General features: G+C 39.5%; 2 protein-coding genes across 2 annotated transcripts in view; one reads left to right on the top strand and one right to left on the bottom strand.

Annotated features, from left to right (window-relative positions):
• Positions 1–14,552, top strand: part of LRIF1 (ligand dependent nuclear receptor interacting factor 1) — a 118,859-nt gene extending 104,307 nt beyond the window's left edge. The window contains exon 6 of the transcript XR_008494070.1: positions 5,915–14,552. The gene's annotated coding sequence lies outside the window, so the exon portion shown is untranslated. The remainder of the gene's footprint in view (positions 1–5,914) is intronic.
• LOC129013860 (olfactory receptor 6N2-like) lies at positions 4,712–5,664 on the bottom strand. The gene is given in 2 exon segments (XM_054450602.1): positions 4,712–5,490; positions 5,493–5,664. Coding segments are annotated over 2 exon segments (951 nt in total).
• Positions 14,553–17,125: the final 2,573 nt, after the last annotated feature.

A 17,125-nucleotide genomic window follows, 5' to 3' on the forward strand; every position in this document is an offset into this window, starting at 1 on the left:
CAGAAGGCTTAAAAAGGTATAGTGCTTGTAATGGTGATGTACAAAATTATCTATAGAAGCTGGTCATTCTCTATTAACCGTAGCCTTCTCCAGATACTCTCTCCTTTTTCTCCTCTCAGCAAGGGCACACCAACTGTCTTTGAACTCACAGGATATAAATTAAGCCGAACATGACCCTTGTGTTTTGCATGTTTTCTAGCAGAAAAATAAGGTAAGCTCTAAAGAAAGAAAAGGCCTACCAAAAAGCTATATGTGTGAAAGTGTGTGGGCATGCATATATGGCACCAAAAGTCTTTATTCAAATGAAGTTTTAAACGGAATAGCAGTAAACAGGATAGATAAAAGCAGAATTGCTCAGTGAGCACAGGGGTGGGGCTCAGAGACTGCTCAGCCACTTTCCTCCTTTGGTGGCTTCTTAGGCACCTTTGCCCAACTCTCAGGATAAAAAACCACTGGTCCAGGGGGTCACACTTCTGGGTTCCTTGCCAGTGTTGGAATTTATTTTCAGTTGTGAGACCAGGGGTGTGGCTCCTCCAGTCCTACATCCCTCAGTGACCTGGAAGGAGAGTCTCCAGTCTTTGTGCTTCATTGTCATGTCACAGTGAAAATAAGCCAGTTCTATACCCAACATTTCCCCTTCCCTATTTAGAAGGCTGGGAGTTGTGGCTTTTTTGCAGAAAGAATAATGGGAATATCTCCCATCTGATAGGGGTTTGCTCACCACAAAAATCCGAGGCCGTGTTACCTAATTCAAGGCTGTGACTTTGTAGAATGTACAACATGGAGCTCAGTGCTGGCAGGGGATGTCAATGGCACTGGCATGTGCTGTGATACACTGCACTCAATCCCTGCCGAGTGCAACCTAACAGTGATCCTAGAGGCAATTCTGGCATACGCAGTAGTCTCCTCTTATCTGCAGGGGGTACTACATTTCAAGACCCCTGGTGGATGCCTGAAACCACAGATATCACCAAACCCTATATACACTATGTTTTTTACCTATACATACACGCCCCTGCTAAAATTTAATTTATAAATTAGGCACAGTAAGATTCACAGCAATAACTAATAATAACATAAAACAATAATAACAATATACCAATCTCACTACTCTTGCACTTAGGGGCCATTATTCAGCAAAATAAGGGTTACTTGAACACAAGCTCTGCGATACTAGGACAATTGCTGTGACACTCAAGAGGGCTACTGAGTGACTAATGGGGCAGGTAGCCTATACAGTGTGGATACACTGGATAAAGAGATGATTCACTTCTGTGCAGGACAGAGTGGGACAGTGAAAGATTTTTAACATGCTACTCAGGAGAACAGGCAAGTTAAAACTTATACATTTCTTATTTCCAGAATTTTCCACTTAATATTTTTGGAGCATAGTTTATTGAGGGCAACTGACACCATGGAAAGCAAAACCTCAGATAAGGGGAGCACTACTACAAAAGGGAAGTTTCTTAGGTGCCTCTGGACAGAGAGAGAAGCCACTGAGTTGGTAGGTGGTGTGTTGTTGGGGAAGAGGCCTAGATTTGGAAACAGAAGCACTGGATTCTAGCCTTTGTTATATAATTACCCAGGAAAAGTCCACCTAAAGTAGGAGATCACTTTTCTATCTGTGAAATAATATATAGACTAGGTAAGCCATATATTCTGTCTGCATCTTAAAAATTCTGAGCATTGGCCGTGCACGGTGGCTCATGTTTGTAATTCCAGCACTTTGGGAGGCTGAGGTGGGCAGATCACCTGAGGTTGGGGGTTCGAGACCAGCCTGACCAACATGGTGAAACCCCATCTCTACTAATAATACAAAAATTAGCCGGGCTTAGTGGCACATGCCTGTAATCCCAGCTACTCAGGAGGCTGAGGCAGGAGAATCACTTGAACCCCAGAGGCAGAGGTTGTGGTGAGCCGAGATTGCACCATTGCACTCCAGCCTAGGCAGCAGAGTGAAATTCCGTCTCAAAAAAAAAAACAAAAATCTGAGCATTCATCACTTTATAATATCAAAAATAATTCTTAGTAGAGCATAGTTTTGACTAGGATTTGGTGCAGAAGGTGGAACCTAGAACAATTACAAGAGCTTTTCATTTTCTGAGCTTTTCCTGTGGGCCAGACCGTGAACTGGACATGTTTTTAGCAGTATGAGATAGACATGACAGGCAGGGCGCAGTGGCTCATACCTGTAATCCCAGCACTTTGAAAGACCGAGGTGGGCAGATCATTTGAGGTCAGGAGTTCGAGACCAGCCTGACCAACATGGTAAAACCCTGTCTCTACTAAAAATACAAAAAAAAAAAAAAAAAAAGCCAGGTGTGGTGGTGCATGCCTATAGTCCCAGCTATTCAGGAGGCTGAGGTAGGAGAATTGTCTGAACCTGGGAGGTGGAAGTTGAAGTGAGCTGAGATCGCGCCACTGCACTCCAGCCTGGGTGACAGAGCAAGACTCTGTCTCAAAAAAAAAAAAAAAAAAAAAAAGATAGACATGGCATTTTCTCCTTTACAGATAGGAAATCCTAAGATTTGTGATGTTGGATAACTTAACCAAAGCCACACTGCTAGAAAGTGGCAGTCCTTGAATTCAAACTTGCCCTTGATGCAGATCTTGCTTTCTTATCCAGCCATCCATCTTCCTTTAAATTTAATCTGGCTTTGAAACGTGCTGCAGATGAGCCACCTGCAGATAATTGAAAGCTGACAACTTTTACTTTTGCTGAAACTACTCTAAGATGATTTCAACAATATTCTTCTAGTTTACAAGAAGAGGGCAATTAATTATCTTTTCATAAGCAAAGCCTGAGAATGTCTTCAGCTACTTATGAACTGTTTCCCAGCCAGAGTTTTGAGTAACCTCCATGAATGGTGAATATAATCTCTTTGCTTAACTCAAAAAAAGAGAAAAGTTTGGATAAGAAAGACTCCTGTTCCCAGCACTTGGGGAACATACTTTGTAGGAACCAGAGAAAGAGGCAGGTAGCATCTGTGTGCAATGCTGACCTCAGCTTTTCTACTCTGAAGTCAATTCTGCTCTTTAGAATTGCATAGAGCCAAGAACAAACACAAGCTCACCACACCCTGTGTTCCAACTGCTGAGAGTATGTGCCAACAGGAAGAGGACCAAGTACAGACAAGAGCCTGGCAGGAAGAGGTGGCACTCAATAAATATAAATCCCTAACTTCCAACTGAGCCTACCACTGTGGCAGTGGAGGAGATGGAGTACTGGAGATATTGTCATAGGTCCTTTGTCTAGCTTATTTCTCCAAATCTTCATTTTCCCACTTCTAATTTCAAGAGTACAAAGGACTAGAAAATGCTTTTCCTAGGCAAAATCTACTCCAAAGAGACTGAAGTTTTACATTATTAATATACAATTAACATCTATAATAATGTTCTTTTTAAATTGATTTTTTAGAGCAGTTTTAGGTTCACGGCAAAACTGAGCAGAAAATACAGATGGTTTCCACATATCCTTCACCCTCACACATGCACAGCCTTCCCCACTACTGACATCTCACATCTGAGTGGTACATTTTTTATAATCAATGAACCCACAATGACACATCATCAGCAAAGTCCGTAATTTACATTAGGGTTCATGCTTCGTGTTGTACATTGAATAGGTTTGGACAAATGTATAATGGCATGTATCCACCCCTGTATTATCATATAGAGTAGCTTCACGGCTGTAAAATTTCTCTGCGCTCCGCTTTGTGCTCTTATTCCTCCCTCCCTCCTACCTCTTGGCAACTACTAATCTTTTTACGTATTTCCATAATTTTGCCTTTTCCGATTGTTTTTTTTTACTTAGTAATATGCATTTAAGGTTGCTTCATGTCTTTTCATAGCTTGATAGTTCATTTCTTTTTAGCACCAAATAGTATTCTATTGTCTGGATGTACCACAGTTTATTTATTCATTCACTTACTGAAGGACATCTTGTTTGCTTCCAAATGTCGGCAATTATGAATAAAGCTGCTATGAACATCCATGTACAGGTTTTTGTATGGACATACGTTTTCAACTAATTTGGGTAAATAGCAATGAAGGTGATTATTGAATTTTGTTGTAAAAGTATATTCAGTATTGTGAGAAACCGTAAGAGTATACTCCAAAGTTGGTGTACCATTTTGTATTCCCACCAGCAGTGAATGAAAGTTCCTGTTGCTCCACAGCCTCACCAGCATTTGGTGTTGTCAGTGTTTTGGGTTTTGGCCGTTCTAATAGGTGTGTACTGGTCATCTTATTTTCAATTTTGAATTACAAGTACAGTTTTATATCATATATGTAGTTTTATATTCGTTACTTGATTAATGTTTTTCTCCCCATAGACTGTGAGTTCAGTGAAAGCAGGGACTGCCTCTGTTTTTGCCCATCACTTTATCACTTATGTCCAACACAATGCCTTGAGCATTAACAAACCCTTGATGAATATTTTAATGAACGAGTGAACACACTTACTGGCTCATTTTGAATATGGGCTTCTACATAAGAATCCAAGTCTACTGGAGATGATGGAGCACAGTCTGACCTGCATAGATCGTATCCTGGGACAGCAGTTTACCTGGGGCTGTCGTAACTCAGTAGAGGTATCTGGTCATCTGTTTTAGGTAGCTCCTCATTTAGGCAATTGCATTTTGTGTAGAATTTAAATGACTCAACTCAGTTCATCAACATTTAGACAAATACAACTTTTTTCCTTTTCGTATTATCTAAGGCAACCACCTGACTTCTTCCTCAAGCACTTCTTCAGAGCTTCATGGATGTCTCTGTTTCTCAGGCTATAAATGATGGGGTTAAACATGGGTGTCAGGATGATGTAGAGCAGAGAGGACCCTTTGCGCAAGAGTTGGGATGAGTTGGCTGAGGGCACAAGGTATGTGGCAATCAGTGTCCCATAAAACACCATGACCACAGTGAGGTGGGAAGAACAGGTGGAGAAGGCCTTTTTCTGGCCTGTGCCAGATGGGATTCTTAGGATAGCAGAAAGGACGCAGGAGTAGGAGGCTACAATGAGGAGAAATGGGACCAGAGTCACTGCAGAAGAGGTGGCAAAGGCAATGGTCTCAGTCACTGAGGTATCCATGCAGGAGAGATGAACCAGAGGAGTGAAGTCACAAAAGAAGTGATTAATTTCATAGGGTGCACAGAAGGTGAGTCTACATAGCAAGACCACGGTGACTGCTGTAAGGAGGAAGCAGCAGAACCAAGAGCCAGCAGCTAGCCTGATGCAAAGGGGGCCAGTCATGAGGACACGGTAGCGAAGAGGCTGGTAGATGGCTAGGTAGCGGTCACAGGACATCACAGTGAGCAAGAGGCACTCCGTGGCAGCCAGGGATCCGAAGAAGTAGAACTGTGCCAGGCAGCCAGCCACAGAGATAGTCTTCTGTTCAGCTATGATAATCAGCAACATTTTGGGGATGATGTTAGAGGTATACCAGATCTCCAGACAGGATAAGTTCACCAGGAAGAAGTACATAGGGTTTGGAGATGATGTCTGACTAAAACTAGAAGGACAATGAGGATGTTTCCAGAAACAGTTAAGATGTAGAAAACTAAAATTATCATAAAGAGGAAAATATTTAACTGTCTGATTGAAGACAATCCTTGAAGCACGAATTCCACTCTCATCGTTTGGTTTTCCCAGGACAGGATCACCATGCCTCAGCTTCACTAGAGACAGAACACCCAGTGATAAAACAAGAAAATGTAGAAAGTTCTAGCTTACACAAAGAACATGGACAGTGAATGGTTTTTAATCCCCACTCAGGTTTTTGGAAGGTTTCTTATTTGAGTGGAGAGAGATCATCTTTTCATTTCAAGGTCTAAAATGGGAAAGAAAAAAATTTGGAATAAGAACCTGTGCCTTCAATCTCCCCTTTTCTCTTATCTTGTATCTTCACTTCCTCAGGAGCAATGTCAGTCTTTGAGGAAAACGGAAACAGAGGAATGCAGAGAAAAACGGAAACAGGAATGCAAAGGGGAAGGAGGACAAAGAAAGAGAGGAAGAATCACCTACTATATGCCCTTCCTGCATGTACTGTGTTCATCTGGTGAGTTATGAAAAGGAAGGAAGAAGATCTGAAGGGAGGTAGGACAGAGAGGAGGATGAGGAGCACATTCCAGAGGATTCAAGAACTCTCACAGAGGACCTAAGAGAGTCACAGATCCAAGACAAAGAACCCCTCCCCTCCCACCTCAAGCATTGTTTGTCTTTAGTGAAATGGCCCTGTCCTATCAATCATGTATCCTTTTCTTTTCAGTTTCTTCCTGAGTTGGGAAGGAAGTTTTTTTATTTCTATTTTGGTTTCCGTGGCACTATCAAGAGAAAATCATGTGAATGTGAGGTTTGAGATTCTCTGATTCTTTTTGTTGTTGTTGTTTTTTCTGAGACAAAGTCTCACTCTGTCACCCAGGCTGGAGTGCAGTGGTATGATCTTGACTCACTGCAACCTCTGCCTCCCGGGTTCAAGTGATTCTCTTGCCTCAGCCTCCCAAGTAGCTGGGATTACAGGTGTGCACCACCATGCCTGGCTAATTTTTGTATTTCTATTAGGGACAGGGTTTTACCTTGTTGGCCAGGCTAGTCTTGAACTCCTGATCTCAAGTAATCTGCCCGCCTCAGCTTCCCAAAGCTCTGGGATTACAGGTGTGAGCCACCGTGCCCAGCTGAGATTCTCTGATTCTGAGGTCAGCATGCATGCTGGTATAACCCAGGAATGCCTTATCTCACAGTTTTAAATAGGTAAAATCAGATCATTGAAAATATTTTATCTAGGACTGCAGTAAATGGAAAAGAAGATTCAGAACTAACTGGCCTAACATACTGTGTGCAACCAACCAATTGAGTGTAAGATAGACTTGGGTTATTTTAAATGAGTTAAGGAAGCCCAAGTCTCATCTTCAGTACCATATTGGTTAAAGCCCACCACGCACCCAACCAAAACGCTCGGGGTGGATAGACAATCTCCCCCAACCCCCACAAAAAAACTGCTAAGGCCACAGGCAAGGTCTGAAGCTGAACCCACTTTAGTATCCTCAACTCCCTTGTGCTGGATCTGCACCTACTTGAGGTAGTTTTTAGAAGGACTGGTTGGCTGCAGGAAAGCAAGTGGAGATGGGAAAGCCTACACACAGGCATGGAAAGCACTGTGTGGCTATAATAATGAGGTAGCTACCATGAGTAGCCAGAGAGTCCCAAACAAAGCAGGAGCTCTGTTTATGCATCAGACTTTGAGCAAGTTGTTCAACAGTTTGCTATAAACTATAAAATGGGATTTAGGACCGGAGAACGTCACATGTGCTAAGTAGGTACAAAAAGCATATAACTGAAAAGACTGGGAAATCACTGGTTATTCAGGGCTGCAGACACTACTTAAATTTACCAAGGAATTGCTTTTACTTTGAAGGGAGCACTGGAAACAAAGCTCAGTCTCCTTTGCAGTATCCTGTAGTGTGTGTGTGTGTGTGTGTGTGTGTGTGTGTGTGTGTGTGTGCAACTGCATGAATAATTAAGCTGTTCCTGCTATCTGTTCTCATACCAATAGCCTTTGGCAATACACTGATCACATGTTTAAACTGATCCAATGTCTTGGGAACCATCTTGTGGAGCATCAGTTCTAGCTTTCCACGTGGCTTATAGAGATAACCTGGAATCTGTGCTGCCTGGCAGTCCTGGCGCCTAGAGGATGCCCTGGTTCCCTGAGGATGCCCAGCAACTGGTGATTCAGACCCTGAACACATTGAGTGGAGTATGGGGAAGGTGCAAAGAGAAAACTTCTCTCCAGCCCCTGCAAAGCACAAATGATGGTCTGAGATCTCAAAGAGAGGGCTTCAGTTCTGACAAAACACAGCCAAACTCCTGGCTGGGGCTGCTGCTAATGATGGTGATGTTCTTTATCCCAGGCACTGTTCTAAGTGCTGAAAATATAGAACTAAATTTCATCATCACAACAACCCTATGTAGTGAGTACTCTTATTACAGATGGAGGCACACTTCACATGGAGGCACAGAGATGTGAAATAACTTATCCATGATAATCATCTAAAAAGTGGAAGAGATGAAATTTAGACTCACTCTAGATCTCTTGTACCTAAACGCTAACACTGCCTGTCATGGAGCCTGAGTACGTAGGCTCATGTGCATCATCTCACAGAGGCAGGAAGATAAAAGTTTTCACAGGGCGGCCTTTCATCCTGCTTTTAACTTCAGGGAAAGTGAGGCCTGCTTTGTTGCTTGGTGAGGGTACAATCCCATGAAGAGTCACACTCTCTGACAACTTTCTATATCATCTCCTGAACTTGCCTTCACGCTGCTACTTTTATGTGCACAGGGCATTACCTCTTCCCCTCTACCAGGCAGTTACATTTCTGCTGCGGGACTGCCTCACCACCTGGATGCAGGTCAGAGCCCCATGATGGAGAATGGAAAGCCAAGTGAAAGTGCGAGAGAATTAACTAGAAAGACAGTGAAGCCTGTGAGAGCATGGGCTGTAAAACTAAACAGTCTGGCTTCAATTGCTGCTCAGCCACAAAGACATTTAGCAAAGGCAAGTTGGACAATCTTTAAGGGAAAAACAAGTCTACCGTCTCCAGGTCTGTGCAGAAAGAGGCCTTCAAGGGCAGCAGAGAAGCCAGTGATACTGACCTCCCATCCTAGCATGCAACCACTCTCTCCTCCCTTATCTCCTCAGCAGAAGAGAGCAAATTTTAAAAGGGTATTATTGAAAAAGCTAGAGGTGTGAACTCTGCTAACATGCTCTTATGTTAACTCTGCTCACATAAGGCAGCTTGACTCTAGAGCCACAGCCCAGCAAATTGCACAATATGTCTGTAAATGATGTTGGCACAGGGCTGAGCCCAGGGAATGTGCTCAGTAAGTGGCAGTGCTTTCTCCTCATCCTCTCCTCTCCAGCTCTTTCTCATCTACTCCCTCCTTTCCTTCCAAATATGCCCAGCACAGTTAGTGTTGTCTATAGGTAAATGGAAGGAATCTGCTCCCCATCACTGGAGATGTTCAATGAGAAAAACATGTGAAGACAACTAAAGGAGACTAAATCAGTAGAGAATTATTTGGATCTGATGATTTTAAACATTCCTTTCAAACTTAAGATTTTTTTTCCTAATTGAGAAGCATTTCATTCCCCCAGGACACACACATAAAGCAAATTCAGGCAAAAGGTAAGAGGCTTATCACAAAGCCAAGAAAAAACACAAGTACTCGGTGAATTATCCTGGGCTTTGTAACTTCCACTAACAACAACAAAAAGCAGAGGAGGATTCAGGGGCTATCTGAATAGGATCTACCCTCTTAGCTGAATTAAGTGGTCAGTGAACTAACCAATCCATTTAGCCAGCATCTAGCTGATGATAAGGACAGTTAACTCATGCCAGGTGCTGGTCAGTTCAAGTGAACAATTGGGCAACCAGATAGACAAATAATTTGATTTTGCCACCAAACCAGCATGGAATAGTTTATTTAATATAGTAGGCAATTGTACACACGGACTCATCTAGCAAATTAAGGACTCAAAACAGGAAAAAGTCAAGTGTACACCATCAGAATAGATGAGCTTTACCTGTCAGTGCCTTACAGGAACCCACTCCCAATTTGGGGAGCCAGGCCACAAAGACTATGGCGTGTCCACCTCCCCTGGATTTGTAGAACTGGGCTAGATGTCTGGAATCCAGCTTTTATCCAGAAATATGCCACGTGGTGCACTTGACAAAAACCACGTCAGAGCTGTCTCTCCCCATGAACGTAGGAGGATACTTGAGTTTGGGCCTCATTTCTCAACCTTCTTTTTTCCATATAAACTTGAGTCCCTTTGTGGGCAAAGCCATCATCTCCCCTGATAACTGGTGCTCGTGGGCATTTCCCAAATGACTCTGGCGGGAAATTGTTGTTTACCTTACAAATTCTATGAAACCAAGGTACCTTCACCTTAAAGAAAATGTTTTTTTCCTCCTTGCTTTGCATTAAGCTTTTACTTTGATAATGACTCTTTTTACTTATATGACCTTTATAAAGAGATTTAATTGAAAATAAGTGATTATGCTGTGCTTTAGGGGAACGGATTAAAAGAATATTTTGAAGGAAGTATTCAATTTGTTTCTACCTCCTGAAAGAAAAATTACTGTGTATCTCCTTATTGTCACACGTTTGGTAGGGAACTGAAACAATTATCTGCAATAGTAAACATTTATTGTCAAAGCCATCAATTAAGATTCTAAAGAACTTGTGTCCTCCTGGATTCCTGTCATTGATTAAAAATAGTGACTGAAGGGCCTGGCACGGTGGCTCACGACTGTAATCCCAGCACTTTGCGAGGCCAAGGCGGGTGGATCACGAGGTCAGGAGTTCAAGACCAGCCTGGCCAACATGATGAAACCTCGTCTCTACTAAAAATACAAAAAAAATTAGCTGGGTGTGGTGGCAGGTTCCTGTAATCCAAGCTACTCGGGAGGCTAAGGCAGGAGAATTGTTTGAACTTGGGCAGCAAAGGTTGCAGTGAGCCAAGATCATGCCACTGCACTCTGGCCTGGGTGACAGACTAAGATTCTGTCTCAAAAAAAAAAATAAATAAATAAATAAAAAACAGTGACTGAGGCTAGTTCTGTTCTAGGAAATGTAAGTTTGTGATGGAAACCTTATGGAATTAAAGTTCTTATTTATTGACAGGCATTAGCAAACTGGAGAGACATTTGCTCAAACTAACAAATTAACACAGCTCTCCAATAAGTGAAACAAAAGAAACAATGATGAAATAAACACTAAATTGAAACTATCTCATTTGTTCTTTAGAACTAAAGGTTTTTTTTGTCTATGGTATAGTACCCAGACTTCCTGCAATCTTGTCCTTATTGATATCTATTTACTACATATCTAATGTATGCCAGCATATCTTTCTATCATCCTCACAACCCCTCTGCATGTTGTCAATTTGACAAATGAGGACATCCAGGCTCTGAGAGAGTTCCTCATGAGAATTCTCCAGGCAGAGGACTGTGAGGGAGCTGGGAGCAAACTGCACGTCTCATGAAGACAGAGTGTGTCTGTCTCATTACTACTCCGTACTTAGGTCCTATCTTGGAGCCTGTCACATAGCAAGGGATTAAGATTAATCACTTAGAGGAATGGACAAATATGGAGCAAATGTCTGACTCCTTCAAATCTAGTGTCCTTTCCATTTTAGCAAACTGCACAAATGGTATTGTCAGCAAGTCAGTTTAGAGGAAGGACTCTAGAGCCTGAATTGAAGCTGAATAGGTGTTAGAAGCAGTAATGATGCTAAAAAGATTTTAAATGGCAAAAGATACTTTTTAAAAGTCAAAGACCACTGATCAAAACACAAAGATTATTTTATTTAGAGCAAGACCATTTCAGAGAAGCTGTTTCAAGCATTTCAGCTATTTAGTTATTTTGCAGAAAGGCTATTTTTCAATTTCTAAGAGATCATTCTACTTTTAGAAATAAGAGATATTTATTTTTTGAAACCAAGCCACTAATACACATTTATTCAGGAATAGACATTTCAAATATATTCTGCAGAGGGTACAGATTCAGATAAATACTTGACTCTTAACCCATATAGCATAATATAAGAAGCAATTATAACTGATCCTTTGACTTCAGAAAAGATTACAATTATAATCTTTACATACCATTTGTCTTTAAAAGGTGAAAATAATCTAATAAGAAAATATAAAGGGCTGAAATAAAAGGATTTTTGAGCCTAATGTGTCAACTTCAGATATTCACATGATTGTGAACGTGACTATGTGGATATAATGAAAAGTTAACTATTTTTGGCTGCCTGTTACTTTTTTTTTCTCTTTTGCCTCATCCTGTAATAGCACCAAGTCCTATTTTATCTCAGAGAATCTGTAATTGTTGACTCTGCCTAGAACATGCCCTGCTTTTATTTCTGCATGATGTGTATCATTATTTCCCTGCATTTTTTTTATTTCCTTGGTAATTGACTGCATCTACTACTAGACTATAATCCCACAAGAGCAGGGAACTCTTCCACCTTGTCTGATACTGTATCCCAGTGCCAAGAACAGTATCTATCACATAGTAGATAATAATTATTTGCAGGAAATAATGAGAACAAAAAATCAATGATACTACCTTGAAGTTTGAAGTTGTTCTTAAGAATTGGGTTCCCAAGGCCAGCTGTTAGAGGTTGGTTATCTTCCTCAGGGACTTTGTCTTCAGGGGAAAAATTATGCTTCTGTGCCTAACCAGCCAAGTTGTCCTCATGTGCATATCACAGACAGAGGCAGTGTGGACCACACAACCCTGCTTCTTAGCTTTTCTAGAAAGAATTACTTTAAAATAGACATGTGAATATTAAATAAATATATTACTCACATTGTACAAATTTTAGGTAAAGATAAATATTTTAAAATAGTATATACAAACACCAGCTACAGACTAGTTTCTCAAAGATTATTTTAGTTGTTGTCTGGGCCTCAATAGCAAACTTAACCTGAATCTTTGCTTAGAGCCAGGGCACTGTGGGGAATGTGGACTGTTCTAGCACTTGGGCTTCAGGCTTCCTTGATAAGTGGTTCTAGTTCAATCTCACTTTGCTGTTTATATCCTGTGACAGAGAGTTACTAATTAACTGTTAATTGACTTGTGAGCATTGCCATACCCAAAAGTTAACAGATGGAGAAAGGAAGGTGAATTTCTTTTTGCTTTGTAAGACTTCAATCTCTTTTTGCTTTGTAAGGCTTCATTGCAAAATTTGTCTTAATCTTTATTTCTTGCTATTTTCTTGTGAAAAGGAAGAGGACACTGAACTATTTCTCAAGGTGACTCCTTGCACCTACATGAATTGGTGGGTCCTTTCCAATCAGGAAAGACTTTCCTGGCAACCATGGCTCTAATTCATTTGTTCCAAATTTATCTTTCTAAACCCATTCTCCAGACATTGTACTTAAGAGTTCTGAGGGAAAGGACCTGCTTGCCTACATAATTATTAGGGTTCCATTTGGATTGTATCTTCATTCTTTTATTGGCTGTGTACACTGTGCTAATTTGATACTGCAGACAGAAAATTATGGAGGTACACTGCTTGCCATCCTGTTATTTGTAGTCCGATTAGGGAAGTTGACGTAAAAACATCTAGATAATAATAAAAGGAGAGGTTAGTACAACGTTTTAAAAAGAAAACTGAAACACAAGTAAGTTAGGAAAAAAAATTGTCTTGAGTTCACCTATTTCATCATCAATAGAACTATAGAACCCAGTTCTGACTCCAGCTTCTGTATACTGGACACAAGATTACAAATAACCAAGGAATTGACTAGTCTTCTTATAGATTCTTTGCCACTGGTTTCCTTTCCTAGAAGTTGTAGAAATCTTTGCCACAGGAAAATTGTGAAACACTCTCCCCCAGTTTCTTGCTCCTGTTTGATAGCCAGATCCAGGAAGCAGAGTGGAAGTAGACAGAGCTCCAGAAGGTCCTCACACAGTCACCACCTCTAGGTCCCCCTTCCTGACTGCTGTGCCCTGACAGGACGGTGGGGCTACAGTGCACATGATTGCCTTATCCAGCTTGGTCTTTTACCTCCAAGTTACCACCAGATAACAAGGACTTCACCATAGAAGCAAATCAGATTTCTCTTTATTATATTTTTACAAAAATAAAAAGTCCATACTACCCAAAGTGATCTACAGATTCAATTCAATCCCTATCAAAATACCAATGACATTTTTTACAGAAATAGAAAAAAAGCAATCCTAAAATGCATATTAAACCACAAAATACCCTAAATAGCTAAAGCTTTCTTGAGAAAAGAGAACAAAACCGGAGGCATCACACTACCTGACTTTAAGATATGCTACAAAGCAATAGTAACCAAACAGCATGCTTCTGGTATAAAAACAGACATATAGACAAATGGAACAGAATAGAATGCTCAAAATAAATTCACACATTTACAGCCAACTCATTTTTGACAAAGGTGCCCAGAGCACACCTTGGAGAAAGGACCGTCTCTCCAATAAATGGTGCTGGGAAAACTGGATATCCATATGCAGAAGGATGAAACTAGACCCCTCTCTCTCACCACTTACAAAAATCAACTCGAAACTGAATAAAGATTTAAATGTAAGATCCAAAGCTATGAAACTACTGGAAGAAAACATGACATTGGTTTGGGCAAGAATATTTTTTAATAAGACCTCAGAAAGAGACAACAAGAACAAAAATAGACAAATGGAGTGACATCAAACTAAAAAGCTTCTGCACAGCAAAGGAAACAACAGGATGAAAAGACAGCCTGCAAAATGGGAGAAAATATTCTCAAACTATGCATCTTACAAGCTGTTAATATCCAGAGTATATAAACAATTCAAACAACTCATAGCAAAAGAACAAATAATTTTTAAAATGAGCAAAAATCTGAATAGACATTTCAGATATTTGACCCAAGACAAACAGCCAACATTATTTGAAGAAAATGCTCAACATCACTAATCACTGGGGAAATGCAAATCAAAATCACCATATCACCCCAGGTCAGTTAGAATGGCTATTATCAAAAAGATAAAAATAACAAATGCTGGTGAGGATATGGGGAAAGAGGAACCCTTATACACTGTTGGTGGAAAGGTAAATTTGTACAGCTATTATGAAAAACAGTATGGAGGTTCCTCAAAAAAATTGCAAATAGAACTACCATAGGATCCAACAATCTTACTATTTGTATTTATCCAAAAGAAATAAAAGCAATGTATTGAAGAGATATCTGCACCCTCATGCTTATTACAGCACTATTCACAATGGCCAACATATGACATCAACCTAAGCATCTATTGATGGATGAATGGATAAGGAAAATGTGACATATATACACAATGGAATACTATTCAGCTATAAAAAAGAATGAAACCTTGTCATTTGCAACAAAATGAATTAACCTAGAGGACATCATGTTAAGTGAAATAAGCCAAGCACAGGACAAACACTGCATGATCTCACTCGTATGTGAGATCTAATAAGTTAATCTCATAGAAGTAGAGAGTAGAATAGTGGTTGCCAGAGACTGGGAAGAGTAGGAAAGAGGGAGGATGAAGAGAGATTGGTCAATGTATACAAAGTTACAGTTAGATAGGAGGAATAAGTTCTGGTGTTCTATTGTATAGTGGGGTGACTATAGTCAGCAACAATCTATTGTATACTTCAAAATAGCTAGAAGAGAGGATTTAGAGTACTCCCACCATGAAGAAATGACAAGTGTTTGAGGTTATGGATATGCTATTTACCCTGATTTGATCATTACAGTATATATACACATATATACTATATATATGTATATGTATATGATCGTTACATATATATATGCACACACTATATATACACATATATACTATATATTGAAAATATCACACTGTACCCCATAAATATGTGCAATTATTATGCATCAACTAAAAACAAAATAAAACTTATAAAAATAACTTCATATATTATTTGATGAATGAAAATATTTTTTGTTATATTGGATGAAATAAAATATATTATTAAAATTTTTAAAAGTTTATTTGCCTGAAGACAATTGTAGATTACACAGAGTTTAAAAAAAATAATAGAGAGCCCATGTACCTTTTCCACAATTTCCTCTCAATGAACACATCTCGCAAAACTATATCACAATATCATAACTATGGCATTGATACAGTTAAGATAAAGAATATTTACATCACCCCCAAATTCCTCAGGTTGCCTTTACATAGCCACCCTCATATCCCTCATCACCACCTCTCATTAATTCCTAGCAAACACCAACTCGCTCTACAATTTTATAACTTCATATCCATTTCTGTAATTTCAAGAACGTTTTGTGTATGGAATCATACAGTACCTAATCTTTTGGGACTGACTTTATTCACTAAGCATAGTTTTCTGGAGATTCACCCAAAGAGTGATTTATCTAGAGATGTTGCATGTATCAATAGTTGATTCCATTTTAAGGCTGAGAAGTAGTCTATGGTATGGATGTAGTAGTTTGTTCAACCATTTATGAGTTTAAAGACATCTGAGTTTTTTTCAGTTTTTGGCTTTTTCTATAAAGCTGCTATAGACATTTGTGTACAGGTTTTTGTGTGTAAATGTAAGTTTTTTCTTTTTCTAGAGTGCCCAGGAGCACAATTGCTGCGTTGAATGATGGTTGCATGCTTAGTGTTTTAAGAAACTGCAAAACTGGTTTTCTGGAGTAGTTGTACCATTTTATATTTTCACAGTAATATATGAATAACTCAGTTTCTCTGAATCTTTGCCAGCATTTGATGTTATCACTATTTTTGAATTTTTTTATTGAGGTAAAATTCACATTAAAAAAGTTCACCACTGTAACCATTTCAAAGTATAAATTAAGTAACCTTTAATACATTCACTATATTGCACAACCATCACTACTATCTAACCCCAGCACATTTGCATTACCCCCAAAAGAAATCCTATACCTATTCAGCAGTCACCGTTCATTCTCTTTTTACTTCTAGCCTCTGGCAACCACTGATCTACTTTTTGTTTCTATGGATTTGCCTATTTTGGGCATTTCACATACATGGAATTATGTAATATATGACTTTTGGGTCTCGCTTCTTTCACATTATATGTTTTCAAGGTTCATCAAGTAGTTGTAACATGTATCGGTATTTCATTATTTTTATGGTTGAATAATATTCCATTGTATGGATATACCATGATTTGGAAATGCCACAATTTATTTATCCATTCATCAATTGTTGTAAATTTGGGTTGCTTTAATTTTTTGACTATTATGAATAATGTTGCTATGAGTATTTATGTACAAGTTTTTGTTCAAACACCTGTTTTCAATTATCTGACATTTCTGGATAATATAATAATTCTATGTTTAACATATTGAGAAACTGCTTGTTTCTTTTTGACAGCAACTATACCATTTTGCATTATCAGTATGGGGATTCCAACATCTCCACATTCTCACCAACATTTATTTTCCTTTTTAAAATTATTATTATAGCCATCCTAGTGGGTGTAAAGTAGTATAAAACTGTGGTTTTGATTTGCAATCCCCTATGACTGGTGATATTGAACATATTTTCATGTGCTTATTGGCCTTT

Source organism: Pongo pygmaeus, chromosome 1 (genome assembly GCF_028885625.2).
Source record: "Pongo pygmaeus isolate AG05252 chromosome 1, NHGRI_mPonPyg2-v2.0_pri, whole genome shotgun sequence".
Lineage (NCBI taxonomy): Eukaryota > Metazoa > Chordata > Mammalia > Primates > Hominidae > Pongo > Pongo pygmaeus.